Consider the following 24,914-nt stretch of genomic DNA (forward strand, 5'->3'; position numbering starts at 1 on the left):
GGCCAGATGCTTTCATCGGGTTCACTCTCCGGAAGACTGATCTTACGTCCTTGATGGTGACCACAGGTTCAGGTGCATCGGAGGCTGTCAGGGTGGTGGTGACAAACCACTTCCCTTCTGTTCAAAACGTGCATAGAATGCGTTAAGCTCATCAGGAAGGGATGCGCTGTTGTTGACGATGCTGCCTGACTTTGTTTTGTAGCCCGTTACAGCCTGTAAGCCCTGCCACAACTGCCGGCTGGTCTGGGACTCGATTTTGGACTGGTATTGTCTCTTGGCATCTCTGATCGCCTTATGGAGGCCGTATCTTGAATCACCTTACGGAGGCCGTATCTCAGATCGCCTTACGGAGGCTGTATCTCGATAGGTCACGGTCACCCAAGTTGAACACCAGAGGCCAGGACTTCAGTGGAGAGTGGATCTCCCCTGGCCACATGACTGAGCAGAATTCAGCTGAGGAAGCACCAATTAAACTACTTTACTGCTTCGGAATGCAATAAAGATCAGTTATAAAATAAAGTTAGTAACAGCTTTATCAAATGTTCTGAGCAATTTTGCACAGAGCACAAAGGCTAAAGCATCTCCTCTGCTTCATTGGACAACCTCGCAGCAGTGCTGGTTCCCTGAAGCCTGGACATCTCATCCTGCACACTCTCTGCTCAGAGTCCTGGAGAACCTCTGACCCTCCCCTCCCAGAGCAGAGCAGACATTGACCCTGGAGAGGACACAAGTGTGATGTCCCAGCACATCCAGGACTCCCAGCATTAAAGTGTGAAGAGAGGCTAAACTATCTAGGGCTTACTCCCCACAACTAGAAGGCTGAGCTGTGATTTGATTTAAATGGTACAAGGGAACTGCTACAAAGACGATTGCTACCGGAGGAGCAGAGTCTGATAACATCTGAGAATGTTGGGAACTCTCGGCACCCAGGCAGCTTCTGTGGACAGACAACAGTTGACGCTGAAGGTCAATGGCCTTTCAGAACAAGACATAAAGCAAGTTTCATGTTTCAAAAGGACAAAATAAACCAAGTGTTGGGGTGATTGGGTGGAGCCCCGAAGGTGGTCACTGACAGAGGTGGTGTCGGTGGTGTTGGGGGGTGTTCCTGCTACTGGTATTGGAAAGGACGTGTGTGTGTGTGTGTGTGTGTGTGTGTGTGTGTGTGTGTGTGTATTGAATGTCTGTGTATGTGTGTAATTGTCTGTATGTGTGAGTTCATGTGTGTGTGGTGTGTGTGTTTGTTGTGTGTGTTTGGTGTGTGTGTGTGTGTGGTGTGTGTGTGTGGTTGGTGTGTGTATGTGTTTGGTGTGTACGTATGTGGTGTGTGTTTAGTGTGTATGTGTGTATGTGTGGTGTGTATGTGTGTGGTGTGTGTGTGTTTGGTGTGTGTGTCTGTGTATGTGTGTTGTGTGTATATGTGTGTGTGTGTCTGTTGTGTGAGGGTCACACTGGGCTGTCAGTGATTTTGCTGTCTGTTCGGACTCGCTGTGTGGAGTCACTCACATACTGACCGCAGTGAGAGGGATGGGAGGGGGAGCTCAGCCACACAGGAGCGGGGGGTGATTGAAGTGAGATCCAGGCAGCTCTAGATTCCCTCCCTCCCATCTGTCACTGCTCTGCACACTACCTGCACCATAATTGCTAAATTAATTGGTTTAATTGCAGGCGTTTAATTTGTAGATTGCTGGTTGTGGTTTGGAGTATCAGTGATTTTACTGCCAACACGAATTAGAGCAATCAGTTGTTTTGATTCCGGCAGTCACTCCCGTCAAACCATCACAGTGTCCCTGCAGCAGCTCTGTGGGAATGTGTCACAGACCCGGCAATAACCCCTCACCCCGGGGGCATCACTGCCTCTCACTCCAACGTTTTATTCGTGCCTGGGACGTATCAGTCGTTGGCCAGGCCTAGGTGAGGGTTGAGCTACATCCTTGTACCACCTTGTGTGGAGGGTGTTTCCCAGGGCGGTGGCAGGGAGGGACTTCCAGCTTTGTCCCAGTCAGTTGTTTCTAGGTCAGGGGGGTGTGTGACTTGGAGGGGAACCTACAGGTCGCCTTTGTCCTTGGGGTTGAGCTGGGGTTGGGAGGTGTTGCCGGGTGACTGCGGTGTACTCTACAGCCATTCAGGGCACGTGTTGGGGAAGGGGCAGGTCGCCTTGCCTTTGTTGACCTGACGCCATCAGATGATGGGGTCTGGGGGTGTTGAGGATTCCCTCCCGTCCGTACCACCTGCGCCTCCCCCTCTCTGCCCAACGGAACGTATACAGGGCGGCCATTCCAGTGTCGTTCATTCCTGGGCCACATTCCCGGCTGGACCCAGCACCGCTGCCTGGCCTGCAGTCCCACGTTCCCGGCACCATTTGTTCCTCATGCATCCCCTGGCAGGTTTCAGATCTTGTCTTCCAGTTGCAGCGCTCAACGGCCCATCCGTCACCCCCATCCCTCAAACACACCACACACACACGGTCAAGTGTGCACAATAGTGCAGAGTCACACACACGTCACCTGCCCCTATGCACAAACACACCGCACACACACACGGTCCAGTGTGCATACTAGTGCAGTGTTACACACACGTCACCTGCCCCTATGCACAAACACACACACACACGGTGCAGTGTGCACACTAGTGCAGGGAGTCTCACACACACATTGCCCCTATGCACAAACACACCGCACACACATAGTGCAGTGTGCACACTAGTACAGGGAGTCTCACGCACACATCGCCTGCCCCTATGCACAAACACACACACATGAGTGTGTGGATGCACACACATGGGAACTTGCCACATGTGTGCTGCTCGTCACGTTGATCTGGAATGTGGAATATCCCTCAGACGTTTGGAGAACTGCCTCTGGCACATAACTGGGGAACAGGGGGAATTCTCTGCGGAAGCTTCAGTGCACAACCTCAAGCTAACCGCCAAAGGCTGAGCTTAAATCTGCTGTGGAATTTCTTTCCACAAATAACAGTTGGAGCGTGTTCTGGTTGGGAGAGTGGAAATGTAAGTTCGGGAATCTCTGGGAATGCAGGTGAAGGAGTGAGTGTGGGTGTCACTGGCAGGTGGACACAGCTGAAACCGTTGGCAGTCCTCTGGTCTGGCGGCGGATGGGAACTGTTTGGGGAAACATTAATCGGTATTTGCAGTGACAGGCCTGTCTGACAGTAATTCTTCTTGAATCAGCTGGTTAGCGTTGCAACGTTAAATGGAGTTACTCTCGGCACACCAGTGACGTGAGGCGTGCAGTGAGACAATTGTACAGCAGGGCAAAGAGCAAAACACTGCAGATTCTGGAGACCTGAATTCATAAGAGAAATGGCTGGAGATACTCAGCAGGTCAGGCAGCGTGTGTGGAGAGAGAAGCAAGGCCAATGTTTCAGGACGATGACCTTCCAGTTTCTCCCTCCATCTGTTGAGCAGCTCCAGCACTCTGTGCAGAACAGGAGTGTTTGGAAAGTGATGCGGACTTCACTCCCCTCAATGTCTCCAGAGTCAGTGACAGGAACCAGGTCCACAGGCAGCGGATATCGGGCACAGGTCTCCCCGAATCCTCCTCCGGTTCCTGCTTCGACGTGAAGACCTCAGTCACAGCGAGCTCCTGTACTCTGGGTAACGAGGAGAGGTTACAGGAACTAAAACGTGTTCCACGGATTTTAATATTAATTTGGGGTCTGAGAGTTTCACTGCCGATCCCAAGCTGCCCCTGAGAGAGTGGTGGTGAACGGCCTCCCTCTGGTGAAGGTGCTCCCACGGTGGCATTGAGGAGGGTGTAGACCCAGTGGCGATGTGTTCCCAAGTCAGGAGGCTGCACAACTCAGTAACCTGCAGGTGGTGGTGACCCCAGCACCGGCTGCCCTTGACCTTGGTAGCAGAGGTCACAGGTCATGGTTGGGGGGGGGGGCTGTCAGAGGAGGCTGTACCAGTGGGTTGTAGATGGGGCACGCTGCAATCACTGTGTGTCGGTGGTGGGGGGAACAGGGTCCAGTCCCCCAGTAACAGCGCCCAGCTGTTTCAGTGCTGTTGGGGTTTAGTTCTGGAGGAGATGTGGTGTAAGGGTAGTTACTTTAAGGGGAATGGATGGGGGGGAGCGGTGGGAGAGGGGGAGATCGAGAGAGAAGGAGGGGAGAGACAGACAGAGGAGGGAGAGAGAGAGATAGAGAGCCTAGCTCTACTGTTAGGGAGACCTCTGGCACTGACTTTCTGGGTGAAGTTATGCATCCCTGCACACACCGAGACTGGGACAAGTCCAGGACATCCACCCACAGATGATGCTGGGAACTGATTGATGATTTAAATCCGAGGTTGATAGGTTGTTGTGAAGTTAACGTCTGACTGTGGAACCCGCCACCCACACTGTCCCCACTGTCCCCGCAGAGATCACTGGATCACTGGCAATGGGCCAGAGGCAGTGCTGGGGCCATGATGCTTTGGTGGGTCTCTAGTGTTGGGTCACAGCTCAGCTGTGCTCTCACTGGATGGCGGAACAGGATTGAGGGGCTGAATGGCCTCCTCTTGTTTTCTTGCTGGTTTCCATCTCCTCAATTCACGCATTCAGCAAGGCTGTCAGGGGACTTCCGAGGCACCGAGGTGTTCAGTAGAGTGACCCATTGGGGCCAGTCAGCGGGTCACAGGTCTGGGGCTGCCTCGGGCCAGCAACAGCCCCTCCATCCACAGCCTGCACAGGGGGCACTGAGGACGTGTGTCCTCTTCACCGCTGGGAGAGTCTGGAGCAAGGGGCCGGCCGTCCAGTGCTGAGGTGGGTGGACATTCCTTCTCACAGGGGGAGGTGAACCTCTGGAATTCTCTGCCCCCGAGGATGGGGGAGGCTGGATCATTGGAAGTGGAGATGGATAAATATCTGACAGATCGAGGAATAGAGGGGGAATGGGGAAGAGGTGTTGAGGCCGTGGTCACCATGGTGGGGCAGGCTGGAGGGGCCGAGTGGCCTACTTCTGCTCCTGTGTTCTTAGCAAAGGGGCATCAGGGAGGGAAGAGCCTCCTCAGTGCGAGTTGGTGGCCTCTGATAGTAATGGCTTATTTACACTTCATCTTCCAACAGTAAAAGCATTCAGTCTAATCATTGGGAAAATTAAATACATTTGTAAATTCCATTAAGAATTAAATATTAATGATTAATCTGCATAGATCTCATTTAAATGTAAATTTGACTAATTAAAGCCAGACTGTTCCCCAGTACCCCGGCTCTGGTGACTGGGGCACTGTGGAAGCTGAAGGGCATCAGTGACACAATCAACAGTCCAACCCTGGCAAACCCACCCTCTGCGCCCACTGGGATCCTGCATCACACTGGCACTGTGCCAGAGGGCAGTGCCAGATGCCCTGTGTGCACTGGGCTGTGCCAGAGGATTACTCCAGCCTAGTTACACTCTAACTGTGGAACAAGGGGCAGGAGCAGAATGAGGGAGATCTCAACACACAGGAATTCAAAACCTTCGTCAGTCGGGGGTGAAGAGGTTGGAGCTGAATTGAACCTGAAGGGTTACAGTGTGAGTCTCAACCCTCCCAGGGTTTGATCTACGGCAGGAGTGAAGGGAATGGTTTGGTCCGTTGGGATTGTGCCCACTGGGAATGGGTACAGTGGGAGTGAAGGGGAAGAGGGTTGCTCCTTGTAGTGAAGACAGGGGCAGTCCCTCCTGAACTCTCCGCAGCAACTGCTGGCTGGGGGATGTCAGCGGCTCCTTGCACCCCTCACTGACTGTCTGGGGCAATAACTCCTCTGCCTCGGTTGTTTAGGGGCCAGACTGATGGAAGTAACAGAGCAGGTTGGGCTGTGGTAACAGTGACCACACGGATAATGCAGGCACCCCTGTCCTCTCCTGCTTCTTCTGTGACACTTGGATCTGTCTGGTGCTGACTGAACTCCTCAGCCCCACCCAACCCAGGTCAGGGAGGGGCCAGCAGACACTCTCCTACCACACTCCATGCCCCTCAGAGTCACCCAGCTGCTGCTCCCTGAGTGAAGATGCACACACATCAGGCGGGCAGAAGGTGTGGGGGAAGCGAGCAGTCAATGTGGTGCTACCGGGGGGGTCACTGCCCAGACAGACCCCCTCCATTCCTCCAGTCACACCTCCCTGTAGTACTGGCCTTAACCTGGAGGTCTCTCAAATCCCTCTTCTCCTTGGGATTCAGTGCTTCATAGATACAGTGGATGAACATAGACCATAGAACACTACAGCACAGTACAGGCCCTTCAGCCCACAATGTTGTGCTGACATTTTATCCTGCTCTAAGATCTATCTAACCCTTCCCTCCCAAATGTTAACCCTCCCTTCCCTTTCCTCTATTATTCATGTGTCTGAGAGTCTCTTAAATGTCCCTAATGTATCTGCCCCCACAACCTCTGCCGGCAGTGCGTTCCACGCACCCACTGCTCTCTGTGTAAAAACTTACCCCGACATCCCCCTTATACCTTCCTCCAGTAACCTTAAAATTATGTCCCCTCATGTTGGCCATTGTCGCCCTGGGAAAAAGTCTCTGACTGTCCACTCGATCTGTGGCTCTTATCATCTTGTAACCTCTATGGGTGGTTACAATCTTTCCCCAGGGTTGGGGAATCAAGAACTAGAGGGCACAGGTTTAAGGTAGTGGGTTGGGGGGGGGGGGGGGGAAGAGATTTAACAGGAACATAGGGGCAGGGTTTCCCACACAGTGGGTGTATGGAACGAGCTGCCAAAGGAAGGGATAAAGTTACAACGTTTAGAAGACATTTATTCAGGTTTGTTTAAGGTTCAGAGAGATGTGGCCAAATGCCGGGAAATGGGACTTGCTCAGGTATGGACGGGTTACCTGTATGGACGGGTTACCTGTCTACCTGTGAAGCCACTTTCAGGCAATCATGATCTGTCCCTCTCCATAACTGATTTAAAGCTAATCGATCTATGCTCACTGGTCCCAAAGTGCTAACCCACTGGCACCTCAGTGTCACCCCCCTGGGTGTCGGTCCAACCCTGCTGCCAGTCGCTCGGTGCGTTCAGCAGGGAGCGCCTGCACTGCTCCCGCATCAGTGAAGATTCGGAACGGTAACTGGCAGTAACTCAGCGCGGTTACCCTGCGGCTGCGGCCGAGGCTTCGCTTCCTGTCCCCTTGACCCTGAGTATCTCAGGCTGCGTTTAAACGTTTCTGCGCGCACAGGGAAATGGAGTGGCGACTGCCCCAGCATGCTCTGCACGGGTGAAAGCCCTCTATCCCAGCTGTCGGGTCTGGAAGGTGCTGCTGATTGGTCCCTGCAGGTTTCACACTCGCTGCCGGCAACACGTTCCCCAGTCTGGGGCTGAATGATCCCTGGAAACTCTCCAATCCAAGCTCCAGTGTACGGTGGGGTGTGTTCGCAGTGAACGGGTGAAGATGTGCCAAGGTGTGGAGGCGACACCTGAGGAACTGGAGCCCTGTCCACAGAACATACAACAGAACAGCACAGGAACAGGCCGTTCGGCCCACCATGTCTGTGCACAACACCACGCCAATTTAAACTAAATCCCTTCTGCCTGCACATGATCCGCCTCCCTCCATTCCCTGCACATTCATGTGTCTGTCCAACAGCCTCTTAAACACCACAATCGGATCTGTCCCCACCACCTCCTGGTGTCCAGGCGAACAATCCATGTGTGGACACAGGAGACTGCAGATGCTGGAATCTGGACAACACACAAATCTCTGGAGGAACTCAGTGGGTCAGGCAGCTTCTGTGGGGGGAGAGGAATTGTCGACGTTTCTTTATTACTGGAAGGGTTCCAACTGTGCAGAGGATGTTTGCAGTGCTGGGACAGTCTAGGACCAGAGGGCAAAGCCTCAGAATAGAATCTCCTTTAGAACGGAGATGAGGAGGAATTTCTGTAGCCAGAGGGTGGTGAATCTGTGGAATTCATTGCCACAGACAGCTGTGGAGGCCAAGTCATTGGGTATATTTAAAGCGGAGGTTGATAGGTTTTTGATTAGTAAGGGTGTCAGAAGTTATGGGGAGGAGAATGGGGTTAAGAGGGAAAAATAAATCAGCCATGATCGAATGGTGCAGCAGACTCAATGGGCCGAATGGCCTCATTCTGCTCCAATGTGTCTTATGGTCTTATGGTGTAACACTGTCGGGAATCCTCCTGGACAATTGATTTCAGGTTGAATCTCCAGCATTTGACCTGCTCCACTGAGTGTGGGAGAGGACGTGGTGGGGAGTGGGGAACATTGGGGGTGGGAGAGGACATGGTGGGGATCAGTGGGGGGGGGAGAGGATGTGGTGGGGGTGGGGAACAGTGGGGGCAGGAGAGGGAGGTCTCGACCTGTCAGTGGTCCTGATCCTGGTCCTGTGTACAAGTGCTCCGTCAATGCCGGACCTCCCGAACGGGACCCCGGTGACTGGCCGCTGGGAATGGTCACTGTTCCTGCAGGGCTCCGGGTGGAAAGTGGAACCAATCAGCAGTGGCAGGGTGGGCTGGGCTCCACCAATAGCCTCGCCCTGTGTTGTACCCCATCAGTGAGGCGGTGTCCTGGGGCTTGGGGCTGAGGTCACCCGGTCTGGTCCTGTGGTCATCTTCTGTAACCGGAAGTGGATGCAGTGATGTGGCCATTCGGTTTAACCCAGCTGTGATAGCCCTTTGGTGACCAGCCCGCTCCCCACCCACCGTCACACCACACAGGGCTGTACCTTCGCCTGTCCGGGCCACATACCCAATGCTCAAGGAATAAGACAGGTAAAATTCGGTGTCAGTCTGAAACAGAGGCTCAGCCTGCACCCTCCCTTACAGCACAGAAACAGGCCCTTCGGCCCAACTGGTCTGTGCCAACCAAGGTGCCCACCAAGCTAGTCCCATTTGCCTGTGTTTGGCCCATATCCCTCTAAACCTTTCCTATCCATCGACCTGTCCAGGTGTCTTTTAAACATTGTTAATGTACCAACCTCAACCACCTCCTCTGGCAGCTCGTTCCATATACGGACCACCCTCTGGGTGAAAAAGTTGCCTCTCATCCTTTATTAAATCTCTCCCCTCTCACCTTAAACCTGTGCCCTCTAGTTTTTGGTTCCCTTTCCCTGGGAGAAAGACTGAGTGCATTCACCTTCTCCCTGCCCCTCATGATCTCATACACCTCTATAAGGTCACCCCTCAGTCTCCGATGTTCTAAAGCATAAAGTCCAAGCCTGCTCAACCTCTCCCTATAACTCAGGCCCTGTTCTGGCAACATTCTCACAAATCTTCTTTGCACTCTTTCCAGCTTAATGGGAGCTTCCTTACCTTTCCTGTAGCAGGGCGACCAGAACCGAACACAACGCTGCAAGTGCGGCCTCACCAACTTCTCATACAACTGCAACATAACATCCCGACTCCTGTACTCAGTGCCCCGACTGATGAAGGCCAGTGAGCCAAACACCTTCACCGCCCTGTCTACCTGTGACGCCACTTTCAACAAACTATGTACCTGTACCCCTACGTCCCTCTGTTCTACCACACTGTAGACCATTGCCTATACCTCCTTCCCATAATGCAACACTGCACAGCTGGATTGAACACCATTTGCCATTCCTTAGCCCAGTTACCCCTCTGATCAAGATCCCCTATAATCTTTGATAACCTTCTTCACTGACTATGACACCATCTATTTTAGTATCATCTGCAAATTTACTAACAATACCTTGTACATTCACATCCAAATCGTTTCTATAAATAATGACTAACAAAGGTCCCAGCGCCGACCCCTGTGGCACACCACTGGTCACGGGCCTCCAGTCCTAGAAACCATCTTCCACCATTGTCCTACCACCAAGCCAATTATGTATCCACTTAGCCAGCTCTCCCTGGATCCCATGCAGTCTCACCTTCCAGAACAGCCTGCCACGTGCGACCTTGTCAAAGGCTCTGCTGAAGTCCATGTAGACAACATCCACCACCCTGCCCCCATCAGTCCTCTTTGTTACCTCTTCAAAAAAACTCTAACAGATTTGTGAGACACCATTTCCCACGCACAAAGCCGTGCTAACTGTCCCTAATTAGACCCTCTCTCTCCAAATGCTGGGAGATCCTGTTCCTCAGAATCCCCTCCAGTAACCTCCCCACCACCGATGTCAGACTCAGCGGCCTGGCACTCCCTGACAGGTCTGCAGAGTTAACCCTGTCCGCCCCAGGGGCCATTAATTGGTGTCGTTAACCCTGTCCGCCCCAGGGGCCGTTAATTGTGCCCCAGAGTTAACGCTGTCGGCGCCGGTCGCTCTGCGCCCTCACTAACTGCCTCTCTGCACTGCCCACAGGTGAGGGACGATGCTGGCTGCAGCGGCCAGCGCCCAGACTCCTGGCCTGGCTTCCTGGCCGCCCATTCTGTTGCTGATTCTGGGAGCAGTGTTATCGGGGCACGCCAGCGGCTGCCCGGCTCGCTGTGACTGCTCGGCGCAGGAGAGATCCGTGGTATGTCATCGGAAGCGGTTCATCTCCGTCCCCGAGGGAATCCCCACCGAGACCAGGCTGCTGGACCTGAGCAAGAACCGGATCAAGGCGCTGAACCAGGATGAGTTCTCCGCCTACCCGCTGCTGGAGGACCTGGAGCTCAACGAGAACATCATCTCCACGGTGGAGCCCGGCGCCTTCAGCAACCTCTTCAACCTGCGCTCGCTGGGCCTGCGGAGCAACCGGCTGAAGCTGATCCCCCTGGGCGTCTTCACCGGCCTCAACAACCTCACGCAGCTGGACATCAGCGAGAACAAGATCGTCATCCTGCTGGACTACATGTTCCAAGACCTGTACAACCTGCGCTCGCTGGAGGTGGGGGACAATGACCTGGTCTACATCTCGCACCGCGCCTTCAACGGACTGCACAGCCTGGAGCACCTCACCCTGGAGAAATGCAACCTGACCACGGTGCCCACCGAGGCCCTCAGCCACCTGCACGGTCTGATCGAGCTCCGGCTGCGCTTCCTCAATATCAACGCCATCCAGAACTACTCCTTCAAGCGGCTGTACCGCCTGAAGGTGCTGGAGGTCTCTCACTGGCCCTTCCTCGACACGCTGGCGCCCAACTGCCTGTACGGCCTGAACCTGACCTCGCTCACCATCGCCAGCTGCAACCTCAGCTCGGTGCCCTACGTGGCCATCCGGCACCTGGTCTACCTGAAGTACTTCAACCTCTCCTTCAACCCCATCACCACCATCCACGGCCACATGATGCAGGAGCTGCTGCGGCTGCAGGAGATCCACCTGGCGGGCGGCAGGCTCACCGCGCTGGAACCGTACGCCTTCCGGGGGCTGAGCCACCTGCGGCTGCTCAACGTGTCGGGGAACCAGCTCAGCACCGTGGAGGAGAGCGTCTTCCACTCGGTGGGGAACCTGGAGACGCTGATCATGGACAGGAACCCGCTGGCCTGCGACTGCCGGCTGCTCTGGGTCTTCAGGCGCCGCTGGCGCCTCAACTTCCACCGGCAGCAGCCGACCTGCGCCTCGCCCGAGCTGGTGCAGGGCAAGGAGTTCAAGGACTTCCCCGACGTGCTGCTGCCCAACTACTTCACGTGTCGGCGGGCGCGCATCCGCGACAAGACGCCGCAGAGGGTGCAGGTGGACGAGGGCCACACCGTGCACTTCGAGTGCCGGGCGGACGGGGACCCCCCGCCCGTCATCATGTGGGTGTCCCCCAGGAAGCGGCAGATCTCGGGCCGCAGCAGCGGTAGGCTCACCGTCTTCCCGGACGGCACGCTGGAGGTGCGCTACGCCCAGCTGCAGGACAACGGCACCTACCAGTGCGTGGCCATGAACGCGGGCGGCAACGACACGGCCAGCGCCAGCCTGCTGGTCCGCGGCTACTCGCCCGAATGGGGCCAAGGGCCCAACAAAACCTTCGCGTTCATCACCAACCAGCCGAACGGCAGCAACGCCAACAATACGCGCGCCTCTGTGCCTTTCCCCTTTGATATCAAGACTCTGATCATCGCCACCACCATGGGCTTCATCTCCTTCCTGGGGGTGGTCCTCTTCTGCCTGGTCCTCCTCTTCCTCTGGAGCAGAGGCAAGGGCAACACCAAACACAACATCGAGATCGAGTACGTGCCTCGCAAGTCGGACGCGGGCATGGGCGCGGCGGACGCCCCGCGCAAGTTCAACATGAAGATGATTTAGGGTTTGCGGCGGCCGGAGCCGCGGGAGCCGCCGGCGCCCCCGGACTCCCTGCAACGGGTCTGAGCAAGCCCGTTGTATGTAGTTAGTTGGAATGCGAGAGCGGACGGACGCCTCCTTTTTTCTATGTGAAGGTGTGAAGTGTTTCCGCACGCCGAGGGGGTGAGCGCTCCCCCCACCCCCCTGCCCAGGGCCGGGACTGTCCCGGGACGGTCCCTGTCCGCCGCCGCTCGGTCCGATCCCCCCGCTGCGCCGCGGCGGGTAGGAGCGGACCCGGTCCCTGCTGCCGAGTGTGCCCGGGGAATGAGGCTGCCTCGGCCCGACCCTCACTGTCCCGGGACGGTCAGCGCTGCACCCACACACCCCGGACCGACAGCAGGAGAGCAACACGGAACACAGAACAGCACTGGAACAGGCCCTTCGGCCCACCACGTCTGTGCTGACCATGATGCCAATTTAAACTAATCCTGGTCTGTATCCCTCCCTGCGCTGCCTGCTCCTGTGTCCGGCCTCCACCACCCCCCAACCCCCGGCGGCCCGTTCCAGGCACCCACCGCTCTCCGTGTAAAACACTTGCCCCTCACCCCTCCTCTCACGCTCCCCTCACCGTCAACCTCCGCCCTCCAGCACTTGACATTTCCACCTAGCAAAACGGTGCCTCTCATCATTTTACACACTTCTATCAGGTCTCCCCTCAGCCTCCGCCGCTCCAGGGAAAACCCAACTCTGTCCAACCTCTGACCCAGGCAGCGTCCTGCTGAACCTCACCTGCACCCTCTCCACAGCCCCCGCACCCTCCCTGTGACGGGACGACCACAACTGCACACAATTCTCCAAAGCGACAAACTAACCGAGGCAGCCAGGGAGGTGGAGACCCCAGAGCCGGAGAGGTGGAGACCCCATAACCAGGGAGGTGGAGACCCCAGAGCCGGGGAGGTGGAGACCCCAGAGCCGGAGAGGTGGAGACCCCATAACCAGGGAGGTGGAGACCCCAGAGACAGCAAGCTGGAGACCCCATAACCAGGGAGCTGGAGACCTGGAGACTGCAGGCGCTGGGATCTGGAGCAAAAAAACAAACTGCTGAGGGGACTCAGTGGGTCGGGCAGTGTCTGTGGGGGAAATGGACTGTCGAGGTTTTGGAATGAACCCCTTCATCTGGACTGGAATCATTAGATTTCCATGTACTAGAGACTGGAATTAGAGAACAGCCCTTTATGTGCTTTCTGGGGCTGTGGTGGGGCAGAGTTGGCAGCTCTCCCCTCTCACTGACCTTGAGCCGAAGCCCACGGATTGTGTTACTCGGGGCCAGATGGCTGAGGATGGACGTTTCCTCTCCTGAGGCCATTCCTGGACCAGGTGGGTTGTTGACACAACCCAGGAATCCCCTGGACCCCAACCCAGACTGACTGTTCTAAATTCCCGGATTAGTGAAATAACTGAACTCAAATCCCACAGCTGCCATTTGGGATTGGACCATGCACCTCTGGATTGGTCAACCAGGGCTCGGGATTAACCACTCCAGTAGCAGGACCAGGTCACGGTGGTCACCACTCAGTAACAGTACCAGGTCACCATGGTTACCAAAAACAATCTGTGGGGGAACAGTATCTGCAGAGGCAAAGGAATGGCCGACAATCCCCCGCACCCCCCCCCCCAGAAGGTTCTCAACCCACTGAGCTCCTCCAGCAGGTTGTTTGTTGCTCCAGATTCCCGTGTCTGCAGTCCCTTGTGTCTACCATGGTTAACAGTCCAGTAACAGCCCCATACTTACCATGGTTACCAGTCCATTAACAGCCCCATTGTTACCATGGTTACCAGTCCAGTAACAGCCCCACAGTTACCATGGTCAACGGGACTCCAGTTATTTATTTTCAGTTTTTCTGACATCTTTCCACTGAAACACACTGGAAGGGTTGAAGGTCATTGAATGGATTCCTAAAGCTTCCACCCGACACTTACTGGGGACCCTTCACCACCAGGGCAGGGAGATGACCTGAGACCCTTCAGCACCAGGGCAGGGAGATGTCCTGGGACCCTTCAGCACCAGGGCAGGGAGATGTCCTGGGACCCTTCAGCACCAGGGCAGGGAGATGTCCTGGGACCCTTCAGCACCAGGGCAGGGAGATGTCTTGGGACCCTTCACCACCAGGATAGGGAGATGTCCTGGGACCCTTCAGCACCAGGGCAGGGAGATGTCCTGGGACCCTTCAGCACCAGGGCAGGGAGATGTCCTGGGACCCTTCAGCACCAGGGCAGGGAGATGTCTTGGGACCCTTCACCACCAGGGCAGGGAGATGTCCTGGGACCTTTCGCCACCAGGGCAGGGAGATGACCTGGGACCCTTCACCACCAGCACAGGGAGTTGACTGGGACCCTTCAGCACCAGGACAGACAGATGTCCTGGGACCCTTCACCACCAGGGCAGGGAGGTGACCTAGGACCCTTCACCACCAGGACAGGGAGATGTCCTGGAACCCTTCACCACCAGGGCAGAGAGATGTCCTGGGACCCTTCAGCACCAGGACAGAGAGATGTCCTGGGACCCTTCGCCACCAGGGCAGGAAGGTGACCTGGGACCCTTCACCACCTGGACAGGGAGATGTCCTGAGGCCCTTCAGTACCAGGGCGGGGAGTGTCCTGGGACCCTTCACCACCAGGACAGGGAGATGTCCTGGGACCCTTCACTACCAGGACAGGGAGATGTCCTGGGACCCTTCACCACCAGAGCAGGGAGATGTCCTGAGACCCTTTGCCACCAGGGCAGGGAGATGACCTGGGAACATTCAGCACCAGGGCAGGGAGATGACTGGGGCTCAGTGCTGACCAGGGCCCAGGGGGATGCTGTGACAGACTTCCCCAGGGTGAGATGCTGGAAGGCAGGTCTGGGTGAGTTAGGATGAGTACATGGACAGGATTTAAAGTGTCTCTGGTCTTACAATAGCGAATGAGACTCCCAGGGGCAGTGTCCCATCACAGATCCTCCCCACCCATTGAATCCCCTCCCACAATCTGTGTGCACCCCCAACACTTGCACCCTGAGGGAAAATTGGGCGAGACTCATTGAGGAATTGGGCGTGGACGGACAGGGCTGGTCAGTTGGGTGACCGTCCAGTGGAGACAGTCCACAGCGCACACATCGCCCTTTAAAGCCTCCCGTTAAGGTTATTGCCAGTGCAAGACATAAAAATTACTATACATTACCAAATAAATAAATAGTGCAAAAGGGGAATAATGAGGTAGTGTTCATGGGTTCTGGACCGTTCAGAAATCTGCTGGCGGAGGGGAAGAAGCTGATCCTAAAATGTTGATTGTGGGTCTTCAGGCTCCTGTACATCCTCCCCAATGGTAGTAACATGAAGAGGGCATAATACATAATATGTTATACATCAATTAACAAGACAGTGAAGAGCTGAGCTGAACTCTGGAATATTCACCCACCCTCCCACCTCAGCATGTCCTCCCTGACACAGTGTGGAGGGATATCTCGAAGCCCCCAATACCGGGCCACGAGCAGCCTATCTCAGCCTCACACTCACGGTCCATGCCCAACACCAGCAGGCCTTCCCCCAAGCGAACGTCACAGAGTTCAGCATTCCCACCAATCGTAACCGTACCTTTTCAGAACTTACTTTGGGCGCACGGTGTGGCACCTGTGTCTGTGACTGCCCATCCCTGGCCAGTGTCCATCCCTGGCTAGTGTCCATCCTTGCCCAGCATCCATGCCTGCCCCGCGTCCATCCCTGGCCAGTGTCCATCCCTGCTCATTGTCCATCCCTGCCCGAGTGTCCATCCCTGCCCAGCATCCACCCCTGCCCAGTGTCCATCCCTGGCCAATGTCCAACCCTGCCCAGTGTCCATCCCTGCCCAGTGTCCATCTCTGGCCAATGTCCATCCCTGCCCAGTGTCCATCCCTAGCCATCACCCCAAGTGTGCACAGAGGCTCAGCTATAGAGCCTGGTGCTTGGAGAGCCTAGCGGGCTAGACAAAGGCAGGGGAAATGCTCACCCTTCTCTCGAGCTGTAAATATTACAAGACAGCATTTTTATCAGAATATTCTGAGCACAAAACCTGGGGCTGGGAGGGTGGGAAGGTAAACAGGTGACAAGGAAAACCGCTGGTATGTGGGAGGCAGTGATGCTGTCGCCTTTGTGTAAGAGAAGTATAAATATATATATATATGGAATTTTCCTTCACTGAACTTCCATGATGTTTTTATATTAAACAAGAAAAGCTGAGGTTTTCTGGTGTTTTCTCTAACTCTGACCCCTGACCCAGCATCTCCACCGTCAGAAACATCGCCACAGAAAGACAAGTTTTGTACAATGTGTGGGATCCAGAGTGAAGTGTTGCATTGAAGACTTTTCTCAAAGCCTCTTTAAGTTTTTTTTTGTGCAATAAACAGGAGAATAATTACAGTTCATTAATAAAGGTGCAATGCGGGTTTTATATTCAATGCTGCCAGCTGCTGAACTCATCTTTTATTGGACAATGTGAGACAGGCTCTCGACTCCAGCATCAGTACCCCTCCGGCCCAGCGGTAAATGTGCTTGTGAGTGTGCACTGTGTGTGAGTGTGCACTGTGTGTGTGTGCACTGTGTGTGTGTGCAGTGTGTGTGTGTACACTGTGTGCACTGTGTGTGTGTGTGCACTGTGTGTGTGCACTGTGTGTGAGTGTGCACTGTGTGTATATACATCGGTATACATCCTTGTGCACACGTGTGTGTATGTGTGTGTATGTATGTGTGCACGTGTGTGAATGTGTGTGTTTGTGTGTGTGTGTGATGTGCGTGTGCATTTGTGTGTATATGTTTACGTATGTGTGTATATGTGTGTATGTGTGTCTGCATGTGGGTGTGTGTCTGTGTCTGTCTGTGTGTGTGTGTCTGTCTGTCTGTCTATGTGTCTATGTGTGTCTGTGTCCGTGTCTATGTGTGTGAGTGTGTATGTATGTGTGAGTGTGTATGTCTGTGTCTATGTGTGTGTGAGAGAGAAAGAGAGAGAGAGTGTAAGAGAGAGAGTGTGTGTGTTGTACTTTCCACAAAAACCATCCGTTGGACCTGTGGCCCATGTCCCCATGTCCTTGCGCAGATCAACCTGAACCTCCTGTTCCGGAAATTCACGCTGTGATGTATTAGTCGGGAACAGTGTGGGATGCACTTCCCCACTGTTGGGGATTGGTCGGGATAAGTGTGGGATACACTTCCCCACTGTTGGGGATTGGTCGGGATCAGTGTGGGATACACTTCCCCACCGTTGGGATACAGCGCTGGGACGGTCACCACTCACGCTCAACGTGATGCAGTGGAATGGGCTGGACTGTCCCGGGTCACTGTGTCCCATGCGGCATGTTCTGTCGAAGGTCATTGTGCTGCAACATTTCTAACATGTGTTCTGCTCCAACACTGTGTCACGTAACACACTGTCCCAGATCAGTGTGGGATCTTACTGTGTAACACACTGTCCCAGATCAGTGTGGGATCTTAATGTGTAACACACTGTTCTGCATTAATATGGGGTCATAGTCTGGATGTTGCACACCATCTATCTCGTGTCCTTTATCACAAAGAGTCTGTTCCCGAGATAAAACGGGACGTTCCGATCCAGTTCCCATTGTCTCCGGTGACCATCCCCACACTATGCGGACAGGGCTGGAGAGCCGGCGGGGGCAGCTATGGATGTTGGCCATCTCCAGTTCTGCTCCGGTCTATGGAACCCCCGTCTCCTCAACAGCCCCCTCTCGCCAGACTCTCTCGGAGTGAAGCTGTGGAATCCTGGGAGTGCCAGGCTGCCCATCACTGCTTGGGATGTGGAGAGTCCAGGACCTGCCTGTGCCCACCACAGCTGTGCCAGAGCAGGAGGTGGGTCCTGGCCCGGGGTGGGGGAGGGCAGACACCTTGGGTTCTGGGGAGGTTGGCTTGTCTTCAACACCCCAGGAGGACGGTGGGCTGTGTGGAGAGCAGCGTTGCTCAGCTGACCTGCACTATCCTCTCTGTGCCAGAGGTTCCATGTGGGCAGCTGCCTTCTCAGGTGGAACCCGCACTGTGGCAGGGACATGAGGGTGTTGCTGGGGACCAGCTGCCTATGGCCTTGTCCACAGAGGGGCCCCACCCCCTGGAGCCACCAGGCAGCAGTCTGACCCACCCATCACCAGCAGGAGAACATCAGGAGACTGAACCTGCTGCATCAGTCAGTACTGTCAGGCTGATCAGTCCTACCTTCCTGCCTGTTCCCCAGAACCCAAATTCCCTGTGGAGCCAGTCCCACAGAGTCATACACCCCATTAGCCAACTGCACCATGCTGACCAAGATTCCCATCTAAACCATTCGCCTGTGTTTGGCCCAGATCCCTGTGAACCTTGCGCTGGAGGAACTCAGCGGGTCGAGCAGCATGTGTAGGAGGAAAATATTGTCAACATTTCAGGTCAAAACCCTGCGTCAATGCCCTGGTGTTCACCGAGAGAATCTCTCCGTCCTGATGCAGGGTCTCGACCCCAAACGTCAACAGTTCCTCTCCCCTATACACGCTGCTCAACCCGCTGCGTTCCTCCAATAGATTGTTTGTTGCTCCAGATTCCAACGTCTGCCGTCTCCGTGTCTCCCCCAAGCCTTTCCTACCCATGTACCTGTCTGAGTTCCTTCCTCTGGCAGCTCATTCCATCTACTGACCACCCTCTGGGTGAAGAAGTTGTCCCTCAGGTTCCTAGTAAATCTCTCTCCTCTCACCTTAAACCTGTGCCCTCTAGTCCTCAATCCCCAACCCTGGGGAAAAGACTGTGCGCATTCACCCTATCGATGGCCCTCATGACTTTATACACCTCTATAAGGTCACACCTCATTCTCCTGCGCTCCAATGAAATCAGTCCCAACCTGCCCAACCTCTCTCCATAACTCAGTCCCTCGAGTCCCGGCAACCTCCTCGTAAATCTTCTTTGCACTCTTTCCAGCTTAATGGCATCTTTCCTAAGGCAGGGAGACCAAAACTGAACACAATGTTCCAAATGCAGCCTCAACAACATCTTGTAAAACCGCAACATAACATCCCAACTTCTATTCCATCAGGAACAAATTCAGAGATTTGGTTCCCTGGATCAAACATTACAAAGGTTTCTCACCCTCCAAGAAGGGATATCCTCCTCGTCCCTTGGATCCAGGCAGTGATCAGTGCTGGAAATGTGCTCAGGGTTCACCTGTGAAGATCCCTCAGACTCTGCAGCGTTTCAATGAGACTTCACTGCTCCAACCTGCTCGTTCTCTCCTCAGGAGCCAATCTGCTGATCACCTGTTGGACCATCTCCACAGCAACTGAACCATCCCTGAAGTGGAAACTGTAAGGCTGTGCAGGTGGGAGCAATGAGAGGTGACGTATCCAAGGAGGTCCCACCACACCCCACCTCCTGGAGCAACCGAGGGGAGCCCGTCCGCAGGGTCAGCCCCCACCTCCTGGAGCAACCGAGGAGAGACCGTCCGCAGGGTCAGTGACCAGAGAACATGGAGTCAGTGGCACAACTACCAGGTGGTACAAGGAAACCGGTGTCACATCACAGATTAGCCAGAACGTGCTGTCTGGAAGGGGAGTGAAGCAGGTGGGTAATCGTCTGAAGAGAATCGGGGAGGGAATTGAAAGGGAAAGGTTACAGGGGTTGAGGAGCAGGCAATGACGGAATTGGAGAACTTGTTCTGAGAGCTGGCATGATCACCATGGGCTGAATGGCCACCTCTGTTGCCAGACAAACTCCCCCAACTGTTGGGACTTCATGGGGGATTTACTGTGGGCAGGACCTGTCCCACCTGCCCCTTCCCAAATACCTGTGCTCTGTCCCACCCTCTGACCAATCAGTGGGAGGCAGCTGGAGCTGCAACTCCCGAGTGTCGGACAGAAGGTGAGGCTGTTGCCCTAGCGACTGGAGAGGGGACGGGAAACGGGAATGTCCCACCCTTGGTGAGTGGGGAAGGACGCCAGCCCCAGGAGAGATCCGGGGCTTCTCTGTGAGGTGGGTGTCAGCATGGTGCATGTTGTGTTTGGACTGTCAGGGGAGGGAGGGAGAGGCTGGTGGGGGGGTGGAGTTGGGAGGGAGGGGGGAACGGGAGTGGGAGGGGGCTGCCTGATTCTGGGGGGAGCTGGGACACTGAGCTCCCTTCCACCCCAGTTCCAGGTCCAGGACACCTGCCTGGGGGGGGGGAGCTGTCCTGGTGAAGGCCCCTCCCTCAGGCAGCCGAACCAGATATCAAAGTTGTTTCAGGGGCTCTGGGGTCCCCCACCCAATAGAGCGACTCCATCTCTCCCTACAAGGTGATGGGATTCAAAGGAGGTGTGAAGTGAAGGCAGCCTGCCTGTCCCCAGGGAGGGGAGGGGAAAGGAGGGGAAGGGAGGGGAGCGGAGGGGAGGGGGGTGGTTTGGGCTGAGCAGGTAACTGAAACCAGCTGGCTGCTGGAGTGCCAACGCTAGCTCCACCATGTCCAGCTGAGTTGTTCAGCTACAGTCTTTGGGATGAGGAGCCTGTGTTCACTGCACCTCACCGTGCGTCCGGGTGGTGTGACGATGCACCTTGTGAACAGGTACGCCCCAAGCCCAGCACAGTATGGGGGCGCTTCGCTCCAGGAGTGTGTGCTCTTGGGAGCTCCATCATTCTCAGGGTGGGGGATTTCAGCTCAGGGAGAGGGATCGCTCCAGTCTCTGGTGTGGCCAGGTGTTGGCACCTTCACCTGGAGATCCATCCCAACCCTGGCACCTTCACCTGGAGATCCATCCCAACCCCAGCACCTTCACCTGGAGGTCTGTCCAAACCCCGGCACCTTCACCTGGAGATCCATCCCAACCCCAGCACCTTTACCTGGAGATCTGTCCCAACCCCAGCACCACCTGGAGATCCATCCCAACCCCAGCACCTTCACCTGGAGGTCTGTCCCCACCCGGCACCTTCACCTGGAGATCTGTCCCAACCCCAGCACCTTCACCTGGAGATCCATCCCAACCCCGGCACCTTCACCTGGAGATCCATCCCAACCCCAGCACCTTCACCTGGAGATCCATCCCAACCCCAGAACCTTCACCTGGAGATCTGTCCCAACCCCGGCACCTTCACCTGGAGGTCTGTCCCAAACCCGGCACCTTCACCTGGAGATCTGGAGGAGGGGGCTCTCTAATTAATCATCTGTGTACTTAGGCTGTTGCATCTCAGCGGTCTTCATGGGGTTGGCGCTGTGCTTGGGCCACACCCGGTACAGGTGGAGCTCATCCCTCTGCACAGCTGCGGTCCGTGTACTGGCATTTTAACAACTGGCTGCTGGAGGACAAGCATTTCTGGGGTTCATTCCGTCGGTCCTGAGCCAACTAGAGAAGGAAGCAGGAGGGCTTCACCTCCTTAGGGTTACAGTGGGATGTGGGCAAAGCCGTCTCCTCTGTCAGGAGAACACAAGGGGGTCGCCCGAGAAGTGGGAGTCAAAGACAGCACGCCTTCTCGTGAGGTGTTCAGTGAAGTCTGGTCTGGAAGGAGCCTTCAAAGACCAGCCTCATGGCAGAGAGACAGAGAAGGAGGGTACGCTGATGGACCTGCAACTCGAGGGGTCCCAGGTTTGTGTGTGAGATCACTGGTGCTGAGCCAGCATGACTGGGACCAACACTCATCCTGTATCTACTCACTGGAGAACCGTGGGGTGGGCGGGGGGGTGGGGGGGGGGGGTGGTGTCCATGAGCAGCTCATGGAGCTGACTGCCTGCCCCTCCTGTGAGATACGTCCATGCCTGGTGTCCCTGGAGACGGAGCCTGTGGTCCACTGGAGGTCTCAGGGACCAGAATGGAGCGTACCCTGGACAAGGAAGATCACATTTAATTTACGGAGACACCAGAGACTGCAGCTGCTGGAATCTGGAGCAACAGCAAACTGCTGGAGGAACTCAGCGGGTCGGGCAGCACTGAAGAGTCTCGACACAGAATGTTGACTATCCATTTCCCTCAACCTTTAATTTATATTCAGTTGATTCTTCATAAAGTTATTTTAAAAATAACAAAAAAACCACAAACGGGTCCTGGGATAAAGGCCAAAAAATTTGAGAGGTTCGGATGCAGAGTAAATCTGGTGTGGTGCTGATCTCAGAAGCCCATCACCCACTAAACCAAGGCGTGCTGCCTTCTGAGGCCCACCTGAAATTGCCAATTACCACTGGCAGAGCTGCAGGACTGATCTGCGCTCCCTTGGAACACACCCAGCACAGACCGAGAATCTTTGGTTACTGGAGTTCACAACGAGCCTGACCCAGGTTCTGCAGGTAAAAGGACACTTGCAGCCTGGGAAATAGCAACTCATTGGCCTGACACTCCCTCTCATCAGAAAGTTTAATCCTGACCAAGGGTTACTTCAGTATTACACCGTCACACACCATCTAGAATGTTGACTTCCCTGTAAATATCTCCAACGATAAAACTGAAGCTGTAAAGTTTAAGAAGGAAACAAATAGTTTATTGATTATGTTTTCTCCCTAGTGGATGCAGCCTGTGACTTATTGACTGTCACTGAGTTAATACAGCCGGCCTGAATAGGCAGCTCAGCACCAGGAGAAGCTGTGAATTCCACTAAAGCCTCACTCATCCACAGACATTTGCCCAGATAATAGCAGGGGCTTGGACACAGGGTTTAACCCTCCACACCATTCCATCACAGTCCCAGGACATGTGAGACCAGTGTTTAACCCTCCACACTGTCCTGTCACACAGTCACAGAGCACGGGGTTGGACACAGGGTTTAACCCTCTACACTGTCCCGTCACATTCTCCCAGGGCAGGGACAACACAGGTTAGACAAAGAGACTCTCTCTTTGCTGTGTTGTCTAAACTTGCTGAGGGGGGATGGAGCTGATTTACAAGCATGAGAACAGAAGAACGAGGAGGGGCAGATTGGCCTTCATCATCACCATTCAGTGAGATGATAGCTGATCTTTCATCTCAGCACCACCCTCCTGCACTGACCCCACACCCCCGAACCCCTTTATATCTAAAAATATATTGATCTATGTATTGACCAAACTCACAGATGAACATCCACAGTCCCCTCGCCGGAGCATTCCAAGGCTCACCACACCCTGGGTGAAGACATCTCTTCTCATCTCTGTCATTTTAAGACAATGATCCTGGTCCCCAGCCAGGGGGAATATCTTCCCTGTATCTAACTTCCCAAACCCTTTGAGAATTTTGTATGCTTCACTGAGATCTCCGCTCCTTCTTCTAAACTCCAGAGATTACAGAGATTGTCCGCTCAATCTCTTCTCGTACGGCAAACCCACCACCCCTGCAACCAACCCGGTGAATCTTCACTGCACTCCTTCAACGGCAGGTACATCCTTCCTCATGCTAGGAGACCAAACCTGTCCACAATACTCCAGCTGCGGGCTGACCAAGGCCTTGTACGATGGCGATAAAAACAGAAAATGTGGAAAAACTCAGCAAATCAGGCAGCACCAGTGGAAAGAGAAACAGCCAGTGTTCGCAGACCCAGAATCACACACCACAGATGCCACCTGACCTGCTCAGTTCTCCAGCATTTTCTGCTTTTATTTCAGATTTCCAGCATCTGCAGTTTTTTAGTTTCCCTGTACACTGCAGTAAGACATCTCTACTCCTGAACTCAGATCATCTTGTCATAAAGACCAACGTACCCTTTGCTCTATTAATTGTTTACTGCACCTCCACGTTGACCTTCAGACACACCCAGCCCCCTTTGGACACCAACACCACCCAGTCCCTCAACATTTTACAAATACTCTGCCTTTCCGTATTGTGCTCTGAAACGGATGACCTGACAGTTTTCCACATTATATTCCCTCTGCCATGTACTTGCCCACTCACTCTGGTTGTCCACACCCCTTGAAGACTCTTCCTATCTCCTCCCTACTCACCATCCCACCTCGTCAGCAAACTCAGAGATGACATTTGGTCCCTGAGCCAAACCACTGATGTGGATTGTGAATCACCGATCCCTGCAGCATCCCACCCCCCACCCCAGTCACCGCCCGACTACCTGAGGACAATCCCATTATTCCCACTCTTTGCTTTCTGTCCCATAACAAATTATCAGCCCACGTCAGGGCAGTACCCACAGTTCCATGTGCTCCAACCTTGTTGGCCAACCCCATGGATCAGGTTTATTGAAAGCCCACCAAGAATCCAAGTACACCACATCTACTGGGTCCCCCCCCTCTATTCTCCATCAACCACTCCCCTTCCCATGACACTTTCCCATACAACTGCAGGAGATGCCACACCTGCCCTTTGCCAATGCCGATGATAAGATAATAGGTAGAAGGACATAAAGAGGACATTGTGATTCTGCAATGGGATATAGATGAGTGTGCAGAAACCTGACCAGTGCTGTGGTGTGTGTGGGCAAGTGTGAGGTCACGGACATCGGTAAGAGGAATCAAAAGGTGGATTATCAAAATGGAGAGACTGCAAACGAGTGAAGTTTGGAGGGATCGAGGTGTTCTCGTGCACAAATCCCAGAAGTTAACAGGTGGGTCCAACAAGAAGGCAAACAGCATGCTGATCTTTCTTGTGAAGTGGTTAAGGTTTGAGAATAGGGAGGGGGCAGGGGCCACACCTGGGGTACTGAGCACAGTTCTGGTCCGAAAAACTGACATTGTATGGTGTCCAGAGGAGAGTTACTGGGCTGATATCCGGGGTGAGAGGGTTGTCCTGTCAGGATAGGCTGGACGGGGTTTGTATTCCTTGGAGTTTAGAAGAATGAGGGTGAACTTATTGAAACATATAAAATTCTAAGGGGGCTTAAGAGGGTAGATGTTGGGATGTTTTGACT

The 24,914-nt window shown here is 54.5% G+C and overlaps 1 protein-coding gene and 1 long non-coding RNA gene across 14 annotated transcripts in view; both read left to right on the forward strand.

Annotated features, from left to right (window-relative positions):
• The window catches only part of lingo1a (leucine rich repeat and Ig domain containing 1a), a 369,834-nt gene extending 357,590 nt beyond the window's left edge, over positions 1-12,244 (forward strand). For all 13 annotated transcript variants that reach the window (XM_052042518.1, XM_052042514.1, XM_052042519.1 and 10 more), the window contains one exon: positions 10,260-12,244. In XM_052042518.1, coding sequence (XP_051898478.1) covers positions 10,270-12,111 — 1,842 coding nt within the window. In that variant the 5' untranslated portion in view covers positions 10,260-10,269 and the 3' untranslated portion in view covers positions 12,112-12,244. The remainder of the gene's footprint in view (positions 1-10,259) is intronic.
• A 306-nt stretch (positions 12,245-12,550) lies between these two features.
• Positions 12,551-16,561, forward strand: LOC127585227 (uncharacterized). The gene is made up of 2 exons (XR_007958479.1): positions 12,551-12,975; positions 13,045-16,561. It is a non-coding gene; the product is annotated as an uncharacterized LOC127585227 (long non-coding RNA).
• Positions 16,562-24,914: the final 8,353 nt, after the last annotated feature.

The sequence above is a fragment of the Pristis pectinata genome, chromosome 32 (genome assembly GCF_009764475.1).
Source record: "Pristis pectinata isolate sPriPec2 chromosome 32, sPriPec2.1.pri, whole genome shotgun sequence".
Taxonomy (NCBI): Eukaryota; Metazoa; Chordata; class Chondrichthyes; order Rhinopristiformes; family Pristidae; genus Pristis; species Pristis pectinata.